The 11,550-nt window shown below is 43.4% G+C and overlaps 1 protein-coding gene across 1 annotated transcript in view; it reads left to right on the top strand.

Moving 5' to 3' along the window:
• Positions 1-3,617, top strand: part of USP19 (ubiquitin specific peptidase 19) — a 47,710-nt gene extending 44,093 nt beyond the window's left edge. Inside the window, 1 exon segment of the mRNA XM_042448689.1 lies at positions 783-3,617. Within this exon segment, the coding sequence (XP_042304623.1) occupies positions 783-1,001 (219 nt within the window). The 3' untranslated portion in view covers positions 1,002-3,617.
• Positions 3,618-11,550: the final 7,933 nt, after the last annotated feature.

An 11,550-nucleotide genomic window follows, 5' to 3' on the forward strand; every position in this document is an offset into this window, starting at 1 on the left:
TTAACTCTCACTAAAAAACCAATGGCTTAGGTGACTGCCCTGAATTATCTCTTCTGTATGGAAAACATGGTCTGTGACTGGTTACCCTGTGACTAACTCCTCCTCCTGTGCATCTGTCTAATTAAAAGAAAGAGAGAGAAAGAAAGAAAGCACTATGATTGACTGTCATCTCTGAGTGTTCCTTGTGGTTTTTCACTTGACAATGCTGAACAGTTGATTAGCTGTCGTCCTTACAAAAGATCCTCATGTTCTCACCTGCAAGCGCTTGGATGTGACTGGCTGTCATCAGATCCTCGTGTTCTCAACCAGCAAAAGTTCAACTGCGATTGGCTGTTTCTGAATGATCCTCGTGTTCTCACCCAATGTGACTGGTTGGTCAACTGAATGGCCTTCATACGTACAAGAAAGCACAGGCTATGATTATTTGGTGACAGGGTCTGTTGAAACTGTTAAGCTGGCACTGATACTTGCAGACTGGGAAAAACCCCATCAAGCCAGCCTGCCAGCATGGATGCCTCGCTCTGACAAACTGGGGCTTGCCCTTCATCATCTCGTGGTTTGCATTGCTTGCTCTGTCCCTGAGAAGCCCCTTGATCTGAACCTGGCCTGCTGCTGGAGCCTAGCAGGGAGGCAGGGGAAAAATCCATGGGGCTGTGACAGAGAGAACAGCAGCGGAAAAGGTGTGCAGGCAGGTGGTACTGGGAAGGGGCAGGGCAAAGCATGGGTGATTGCGGGGTGTGCCACTGTGTTCTCAAGTGCTGACGCAGGTTTCCACATCGCAGGCTTCTCTGCTCTGGCAGGAACTGGAGGCGGAAGAGGAAGCTGCCAGGAGGCTAATGAGGAACCCTTGGAGGTCTTGCAGCGGACGAACAAAGAACCTCACCTCAGAGTGTCCTGATGAAGGCCATGTCCGATACTTTGTCCTGGGCACCATGGCAGCCATTGTGGCACTCTTCTTGAATGTCTTCTACCCGCTCATCTATCAGACCCGCTGGAGGTAGCAGCAGGAACAGCAAGGCACCAGGAAAGGGCGCAGCCAGGTTTATTGCAATGTTGGCTCTCCTCTGTTGCATCTTTGTGGCGAGAGGCTGGAAAGTTTCTCGCCAGGTAGGTGCAAGAAGAAACCCGTAGAGCCACTGCCTCCCCATGGAGAAGGTGCCAAGTCCAGATTCTGCTCTCTCTCCCCCTTGGTTTGACTTCTTGGTTTTGCGGCTGGCTCAGCAGCCTAGGGAACCTCAGTGGGACAGACCTATCCTAGGTGGCCTTTAGTAAATCTCAGCCAATTTGAATCAAGGACTGATAAATATATGTACCTCTAACAGAAGCCTAAGATCTTACGGTTCCTGTTTCTACAACTAGATGGTAATATGTTTGTCTTGGCTATTGTCTGCCTTGGAATAGCTCATCTTAACTGGGTTGACAGCCCCACTCCACTGGTGCCTAACATTTGAGCATTGTGCCAGCTTCCCCAGTTGGGCATTAGAACTGTGTATGGAATTTGTTCTCTTTTGTTTGGAGGAAGGAAAATGCTATGCTAATTCTCTTAGACCTAGTTTAATTAGACTCGCTCACCATCTTGCAGCCAGGGAGATTGGCTCCTTCCTTTTTTTATTTTGTGTTTTGGCAGCAAAATCATTTAGGCCTGCAGCTACACTTTGGAGGGGTGTGTTAATGAAAGTCTTTCTCCTTGTTTGCCACCCTCTAGCCAGGCTTGTGTTCAGGTAACCATTCTTTAACATAGGGACCCAGTTAAACAAAAGGCTGGACTTTGATGTGAGTCTCTGCTTCTTTCCTTGTCTCTATGGATGAGTGTGGATGCCTATTTCTGTACACACACAAGACAGCAGAAATATATTTTTGGAATCACTGTTTTGTGGCCTTCTGTTTTTTCAGTCTGGCCTTGCACTAGGTTCTGTGTAAGTGATACAGCATCTTTCTTGTGCCTCTAGAGCACAGTTGCAATCTTGGCTGTGATCGGAGAGTTGTCTTGAGAGCTTTGCCATCGAACTCATCCCAGCACCCTTCTGGGTTATGTATTATTATTGTTTGTTATTACTGATTTCACATGCATTATAAAGACTAGCATGTTACACATGCTTCTCAGCACCTTCTTTATGGAGAGGAAGAACCAGATTTGGTCTTGCCAACAGTTTGGCTAATTGATGTCTGTTGGTAGTATCTCTGTCATGGACTAGACAGTCTGAAGCCACACCAGTGCCACAGCCTGATCCATGTATAGTTTTGATGGGAAGCTTCACACTGAAGAGGAAGAGATGTGCTAAGCTATCCTCTGCCAGCTTTTTGGATTAAAAGCAAATGTATTGTGCTGTGGAAAAAGCTTTCATTATATTTATTTATTGTATTTAATAAACCTATTCTAAAGAGAGATGGTTGGGCTCCTTTCTTTTCCCATATGTTGCTGCTCTGTTCAGCCAGAAGTTAAGTTAGCTAAAGGATTCTATAAATCCCCACACACCTCTCATATATTTTCAGGCAGAGTCCCAAGTCTGCTCAATCATAGCTCTCATTCTGTTCATTAAAGAGGACCAAGGAATTTGGCCAGGCTGTTGATTGAATTGTAATAAATCTCTACTGTAGGAAAAAGGGCAGTCATCTAAGCAGAAGATTATTTAACATGAGAATTCTGAGGTACTCATTTAAAACAAGAGTGGGCAATCTATGATTCTCAAGTTATTTATTTGCAGATAGTGGCAGAACCAGAGGGTGAGAGGAAGATGAGCAGGAAAATGAGGGGTGGGAAAGGGATATAGCAGTGGAAGTGTGGGATGCTCTTCTTGAAGAGATCAGATGTGGGGTGGAGGTAGGGAAACTTTCGGCAAGAGCAGTGTGGATGTTCACTGCCAGTATGCTGAGGGAGGAAGAGGGGAAGAGAGAAAGAGCTGTCCAAAACAGTGTCTCCGGTCACGCTGCCCTTGACAGATTAGGGAATGCAACTCTTGACAGAATAAAAAGGTTCATCCTCCACTATTGAAAAGTATCTAGTGTGTCTATAAAGTCAAAATGCAAGGGGCTTAACAGAGTGTCCATTTAGTAGGTAGGATAATTGTGCTTATGTAGATTTTTGCATCCTCCATTACCAGAAATAAGTTAGCTATGAACCAATTTGCATAATTCATACAGGTCACATAATTCAGTTTTCCTTGGGATGGAATTTAGATTACTTTGGCACAGAATTCTTGAGGCAAATTTTCTGGTGATCCTATGCCCAGTCCTGATTGGCAAAGAGCCAAGACTAAAGCAGAAGAGAATTACAGGTATGAATAGAGGTGTGCCACAATCTAAAATTGAAATGTATTACACATGTTGTTTTATCTTTTTAAAGAAGGCAGCCATATTAAGTTACTTCACTGCATAGCTGGTTGGTCAAGCTTGTAATTAATTGTGCCACAAAATAAAATACAGGGGCATTTTGCAATTACCCAAATTTATGTTAAAAAGTACTTAGATTCTTCCAAACTCTAGTTCTAGATTTTAAAACTGTGCTTGCAGTATTTCAGGTAGGAAACAAATTCCATAGTGGTCTTACTGGGCTGCCAAGAAGGAGATGCTGGTGTGTGGAAACCCTGTGCCTCTTCCTTGTACAGTTGTTACCTAATGCTTTGTTCTGTTTGCAGGGAATTAGCTCGCCACCCTTTGGAACCAGCCTGGCTTCTGAAGTTGCCCCTGCCCTGGCACCAGAGGGGGTTGCAGAGCACCCTGCTCCATCCTACAACAACATGGAGGAAGTTGACTAAGGCGTTCTGCACTGGGGTGGGTGGGTGGGTGGGGTGTACATAAGAAGGCTTTGTTTTGTGGCTTCCCACCCTCCCTTCTTCCTCCCCCCCCCCCCCCCCCATATCCTGGCGTACCCCTGCAGTGGGAAGGAGAAGGAGCTGCTGTGACCTTTTCTTGAGCACACAAGCACTTTCTGCTCCACCCCTTCCTCCTCCCCTGCAAGCTGGAAAAGATTCCTATTGTGTCCCCTGCTAGAGGCTGCTCTGTGCCAGCATGCATGGGGAAATCCACTGAGCCCCCAGTGCAATCCCGAAAGCTCCCCTCTGCCCCAAAGGCTCCAGTTAGATCACCTTGCACAAAGGCAGGTGAACTGTGGCGAGCCCTGCACTCCTCTTGCATACCCAGCCTGTCCTCCTTGGGGTGGGGGGTGGGAGTGTTGTTGGTGTCTGCCCCTAAGGGGCTTTTTTCCCAATTTGTCATACCATGGGTGCCTGCTTCGCTATCATGATCCCTCTTTGCCTACCCCTCCCACTCTCCCAGGTCAACTTTTTCTTGGTATTCCAAGCTCAGGACACCATCTTGGCTGGAAAAGCCTTCATAAAGGGGGTGTGCTACTCTTCTTTGTTTTGTTTTACCCCCACCCTTGGTGCGTGTATGTATCCTTTCACCAGCATTGATTAAGTCTGGCTTTTAGGAGGGAAAGAAGCTGGTGGTTGGCACCTCCTGTTGCTTTTTCCTACACAGAAGGCACAGAGCTGTGGCTTGCTCTCCTATTTGGCTGTTTCCCCTGTTTCCTCCCATCCAATCATTTTGGATTTCTTGTCCCTTGTGACTTCCTTGGGGTGGGAAGCCACTGCCATCACCATCTTTATTTATATCTTTGGCTCCCTGCCCCTTTTACCCATGCTCAGAATTGCTGTAACCAAATGAGGCTCTCCTGGAAGCCTCAGTCTTGCTCTCTCTTTGTATAAAGTTGGTGTTTGTCTTGGGTCCTGAGTCATTAAATTCTACTCAATGCTGCTTGTTCCTGTGTCTGTGTGCTTTCTGTCTGCTGCCATCCCACCCTGGCATGGATTTCTACCCTGGATGACACTATAGAAATAAAATTGCCACCTGAATTAGCACCTTTTCTTGCATTCTTGGAGTGAAGAGGAAAAGGAAATGATAGCAGAGTTCATGTTCTATATAAAAACAGTGTTATGCTGCCATGCGTTAGAGCTATAAATCAGTAGTTTTTACAAGGAAGCACTCTTTTTACTTTTCAGCTGTGTGTGTTGTTACTGATGTCTGCTGATTTTATGCTCTTTACTGAAGCTTTTCCTCACTATTTTAATACTGAGTACATCAGAAATTTGCAGTATGTACTATTTGTGAGCCACACTGATGCAGTGGTTTAAGAGTTGGATAACACTGGAGACAAGGGTTCAAATCCCCACTTGGCCATGGAGACCCACTGGGTGACCTTGGGTAAGTCACACTAGCTCAGCTTCAGAAGAAGGCAAAGGCAAACTCTCCCTGAACAGATCTTGCCAAGAAAACCCATGATAGGCTCACTTTAAGTCAGAAATGTCTTGAAGGCACACAACAGTTCTGAATATGACAGTTTTTCCTTGAGAAACAAGACTTTCTCATTACAGAAGCCTACTTGCTACCCTCCAACTGTTGTGGACTGCACTTCTGATCACTTGAGCTGCACTCAGTAGAGCTGGTGCAAGCTTCTGTGGGTTAATGTCTGTTCATCAGAAGCAAGAATATTGCATAGCACTTTATCGGTAATTGGGCAGTTTCATTTATCCTTACAAATAGCAGAAATCATCATCTTAGGATGATACAGTCAGTCATTCCCAAACATTAGTCCTTCAGGTGTTTTTAGACTTCAACACCCAGAAGTCCCAGCCAGCTTGGACAACTGTCAGCAATTCTGGCAGATGAAGTCCAAAACATGTGGAGGACTAAAGTGTGGGAATCGCTGATACAGGTATTTCAGTTATCCTTGTAGAATAAGGCCCTTGTAGTAAGTAGGCCGAACTTCCCTTCTCCTTTTGTGTCTTGTGTCTAGATTGTAAGCCTGAGGGCAGGGAAATGTCTAATTAACAATTTGTATGCCGCTCTGATAGTCTTTTGGCTGAAGAGCGGATATAAATAATAATAATAATAATAGTTGTGTTGTTGTTGTTGTAACTGAGGTCTGCTTTCCCATATTCCTTCCTTCAGTGGTGCTTTGTAAGTGTGCATGTGCCAAACTCAAAATTACCACGTCAGATAAAAAGTTGGAATGCAAGCATTTTCTCTGTAACAGTTGCAATTTTGTACAGCGAAGTATGCATGGGAAATGATAATCTTATCTTAATACATGGGAGAGAATAGACACAAATATGTAAAAAGTTTCCTCTTGGAAAATAAACATGGCTGAGACAGAAGAGGGGCATAAACAGCAATGATTATTCTTGTCTTGTGTTTAAAAAAGAAACATTTAATAGGGTGGCATATATGCATACAGTTATATATACACAGGAACTTCTACAGCTATAAAAGAATCAAAATTAGAGCTTTGTAGGGTTTTGGATCTTATAACACCCACATATTTCATCAAGATGATGACTGCTGGCATGTTAAAGGATTTGTCATTGTCCAAAGGAATTCATGCACCAAAATACCTAGTATCCAAAAGTTCTCCATCCAAGACTTAGTAAAACCCTTAAGAAAACATCTCTGGTCACTTGTTACTGTATTCTGTTCAATATTGTGAGAAGTGAACAACTTTAAACTGAGAACTAGGCAAAGCCACTGTGGAGGTTGCTTTGTTTCAGAGTGAATGAGAAGAGTATATTTCTTGCTGTGTACCTTCAAGGCATTCCTGACTTAAGGTGACCCTAAGGCGAACCTATCATGGGATTTTCTTGGCAAGATTTGTTTAGAGGAGGTTTGCTGTTGGCTTCCCCAATGCTGAGAGAGTGTGACTTGCCCAATGGGTCTTATGGCCAAGCAGGAATCAAACCCTGGCCTCCAGAGCCTCAGTCCAATGCCATGACGCCACTCATAGTCCCCTTCAAAATAATATTTTGAATCAGGAGGGGAGGTTACAGAACACAAAAGGGTGACTGGAATCTGGAAAAGAGTGAAGTTCTATTTGCTATTAAGGTTGTGAGTTAAAAAGGGAATAGAGTGGGACTGTAGGAATGAACCAGTAGCATTCAAACTATACATGGGTTCCTTCAGAAATGACTGATATACTTCATTTGAAGATACACTGCCTGCTGTTGGTGATCATACTGGTAATGTGGATCTGTGAGGAGTGCTGATATGCTTCTCAGGTCATGTGGGCCCATGAAGCAGTAAGGCGATCGCTTCAGGCACCAGAATTTTTTGGTTGCTTCCCCTTTGTTTTCAGGAAAGAACTGTGTGCATACTTAAATGTAAACTGGACCCTCTGAACTAGCCTGACACCTCAGATGTGGAAGATGCAATTTGATAGCCAAATAGTGTTGAGATTTTTCTGTGTGGTATGAAGAGAGGGTGCCATCTTGTCCTCCTCATCATCCCACCCTTCTCCAACTATAGGAACTCAAGGCGGCTAATGAAATTTAAAACAGTACAAGTTAAAAACAATACAAAGCAATTAAAATGTAGATACAAAAGTCTGGAGCAAATGGCTGAAGGGAGCTGAATCCATTCTAATTTAATAAATTTTTATTAAGAATTCAAAATTTAACACATAAAAAACCATAAATTAACATAGACATGGGCATAACAACCATATAATAATAAGTGACGTATAACAACATACAACAATAACCCTTCTCCCACTGCCCTCCCCTTAAAAAGATTTCCTGCTTACTTTTTATTGGTTTCTTAAATAATAATGTTCTCCTCCCTCTTAATCTTCTTATTTCTGCCTAGATATTTACCCTATTATTTATATTATTCCATGTTCCATAATTTATACCAATGCAAAAATAAAAATAAATAGACAAATGTCCATTGCCTAACTATCAAATCCCATCACACTAATATCTCCTTTTAAGTGTTTAACATATTCTGTAAATGGATTCCAATTTTCTATAAATAGATTCATTTGCCTTCCCCTCGCCAGATTAGTCACTTGTTTAATTGAGCAGAATTAATATAAATAATTGGGCCATTTCCATTACTTTTCCAATCCAATCCATACATGCTGGAATTATATTGGTTTTCCACTGAGCTGAATCCTTTCTGCGCCTCCTGCTTGCTGTCTCCTATCTCTACAAGTGCATTTCTCCCACACTAACCTCCAGGTCTTGAAAGAAACCCAGCTGAGAGTCAAAAAACACACACTACATACTGCAGAGAATAGATATAGTGAGATAAGTCATGGTGGATGATAGAAACTCTGACCCACGTGGCTTTTATTATTAATAATAATTGCAAAGTATGGCGTAGTAGTTTGAGTATTGGACTAGGATTCTGGAGACCAGGGTTCGATTCCCAGCTCAGCAATGGAAACCCACTGGGTGACACGCTCTCTCAGCCTCAAGGGAAAGCAATGGCAAACCCCTTCTTAACAAAACTTACCAGGGGGGAAAACAACCCCAAAACATGATAGGTTTTTATATGGAGTGGGTATCGTGTTTTTCATTGTGGTTTTAATGTTTGTAATTTTATTATTTTATATGATATTTTAATGGTTTTGTTGTAATATGTTTTTTAAGAGGTTTTTTTTATTGTGAGTCGCCTTGGGTCCCTTTCTGGGAGAAAAGCAGCATAGAAATGAAATGAAATAAATAAATAGGATCTCCTTAGGATCGCTCATAAGTCAGAAATAACTTGAAGGCACACAATACACACACACACCCCAAACACCTTTGCCAATATTCACTACAATTACAAGGGCTCCTCAAGACAGGCTTCCCAAAACTTGAAAGGGCACAGAGGCCCCATTCACATTACAGAAATAAACTGGTGTGGAACCGGTTTATTTCCATGAACTTCACATTTGCCCCCTGACTTCACTTGGTGCAGTTTACAGGTGGGGCAACCAAAAAAAACCCACTTAAACCACTGCATTTGGCACCAGACCCCTAAGTGGTTCTTTTTCTAAGAGCCGCAAGGATCCACGTCTTCGGTCATGGGACCATGTTACCAAATCGATTCAGATCGCACTGCATTGTTCCTGGAAATGGTAGTGCCTCTGTTTTAAATTTATTAAATTAAATATGAACAGCAACAGGGTTAAAATGGCACGGAGAGATCCGATCGTGGTAAAGGTAGTGGGAACATCGAATCGATACTGAATCGGTGTGGAGATGCAAATCTCTCTGTTAAAAAGTTAAGAGTGGACAACCCCAGAAACTGCAGAATGGTGCTGTTTGTGGCGCCATTTGGCTCCTCTCATTCTCACAGCTCTGGCTCCATGAAGAAACAATGGAGCCAACTCAAAAGCATCCCTGGCCTCCTTTTCATATCACAAAAAGGCTCAGCCTGAGGCCCTGCCTTCCCTCCCCCTCATGTTTGAGGTACAAGAACCCTCGCTTCGGAGGCCTTAAAAAATAGGGCCCTATGTTTGGCCTGTGAGCATGGCTGCTGTCTGGACTTAACTGTGGCATGGGATTGTTTCCTCGCTCCGCTCCATGGCAACCAAGGGGGCCATCCATGGGAATGTGCCCCTGGCCTCCATTCTCATGAGCTTGGGATGGAGAAGCCGGTGGCAAGGGAGGTGTAACAACTCACAATGAGGGAAGAAGCAAGGTTTTTTTAATCCCAAGCAGCCATGGCAGGAAATTGCAAGGATGGTAGTTATTTATATAACACTTCCCTCTCTGGGCTGGAAAAGCTTTGCATACAACCAAACTGAAAGGTTTGTTGCCGTTGTAGTTGTGCACCTTCTAACTTATGGCAAACCTCAGACAAACCTATTGTGGGGCTTTCTTGGCAAGATTTGTTCAGAAGGGGCCTTCCTTTGCCTTCCACTGAGGCTGAGAGAGCATGATTCACCCAACGCCATCCAGTGAGTTTCCATGGCAAAGTGAAGATTTGAATCCTGCTCCCCAGATTCATAGTCTGCTTCCATGCTGCAGAATTAATGCAGTTTGATAACACTTTAACTGCCATGGCTCCATCCTTTGGGATTCTGGGATTTGTAGTGTGCTGTGGCACCAGGGCTGTCTGACAGAAAAGGCTAAATATCTCAGAAACTACAACCCCTAGATATCCATAGCAGTGAGCCACGGCCGCTAAAGTTGTGTGTGTCAAATTGCATTAAGTATGTAATATCGATGCAGCTTCAGCCAACTCTCAAACCACTGTGCCACACTGGGTAAATTGGTATTATATCCATATTATTTGAGGGGCTGAGGGCACCTGAGCCAAAGCAGTTTGTCTAGACTCTAGGCCCACCCAATAAATTCATGGCTTTAGAAATTTGGACATCAGAATGATAGTTGGAAATTGTTGTGGAGTTCACCTTGCAGAAGCTGCAGCCAGTATTGTGAGGATAATACAGTGGGCCCTTGGCCCCCACTGGGATTTGTTTCCAGGGCCCCCATGGATACCAAAATCTGTAGATGCTCAAGACACGTTATATTCAATGGTGTAATAAAATGGTATCCTTTATTTAAATGGCAAAATCAAGGTTTGCTTTTTGGAATTTGTATTTTTCTTTAAAAATGTTTTCCAGCCATGGATGCTTGAATCCATGGATAAAGAATCTGTGGATATGAAGGGACAACTGTAATCAAAAAATGTGGGTGATCAAGGGTTCTTCATTCCTACACCAAAGGATTCCAGCTTACTGTATGTGTTTCACTTGAGATTTCACAACAGCTCCCTGGATACCTTTCCGATATATTTTTGCTTATTTTTACTGCCAAGGGTTCATTTACTGCATTTACAACTTGCCCAGACATCATTTCGGAAAGTTATCCAATGTCTGTCATAAGCTATAGGTGCAACACTAAATGTCATACCAAAATAATTTAGTTGTGGAGACCCTGCTAATAAAACACAAGCTGCTAGAGCCGAGGACTGCAGGCAGAACCGACATGGCACAACCAAAAACACATGAAGGGTGACTAAAACTTTACTGCATATAGACAAAGACCTTTGCAAGTATTCTGAATCCATAATTTTTTGAGTGGCTCAGAGGCAGCGCATTTAAAATAGCATGTGCAATAAATATAAATGCTCAGCATCATGAAAAGGCCCCAGGGCAAACAGCTAGTATTTGTACATAGATGGGCTTCACTTGTGAATGCTCCTGGATTCAGAGAGTCTCACCTTCCCAAATGTAACAGTTCAAAACATGAGACTGGTCCTTCTGTTTGCTTATGAGTAGCAGGGTTCATTCACAAAACGATAGGTCTAGGCAAGCCTTTAGAAAATTCTTACGAAAAGGCTAGTTGAGTAGTCTAGAATGATTTTCAAAACTCCTTCCATGCAGGGAGAAACTTTATTTAAAATAAAGCTTCAGCACCAACTTATCAAGGAAGCTTTTAGTTACATGCCATAACCTGGGCCAGGAAAAGACTAGGACAGATTGCTCACTTCTTGCTTTCTTTTCCTGTTAAGGAGAGAGAGAGAGGTCTGTTAGAAAAACAATTGAGGGACTCTGAGCTTGCCCTGGTACCACTTTTCTCCCCTGTTGCAAGAGCATCAAAGCCTCAGTCTCCCAGCTGCCAAGCTACTACACACCTGCCTCTCTCCATCCTCCTGGATCTCCATGGTACCCAACAGCAAGTTGGACTTCACTTCCCAGAATGCCTCCACAAAGTGTGATGCCAGGAGTGGTGGCCAATGAGGCAGCCAGTGGGAGGGGAACAGGAGCAGATGCAGTTGCCTTTC

The sequence above is a fragment of the Sceloporus undulatus genome, chromosome 2 (assembly GCF_019175285.1).
Source record: "Sceloporus undulatus isolate JIND9_A2432 ecotype Alabama chromosome 2, SceUnd_v1.1, whole genome shotgun sequence".
Lineage (NCBI taxonomy): Eukaryota > Metazoa > Chordata > Lepidosauria > Squamata > Phrynosomatidae > Sceloporus > Sceloporus undulatus.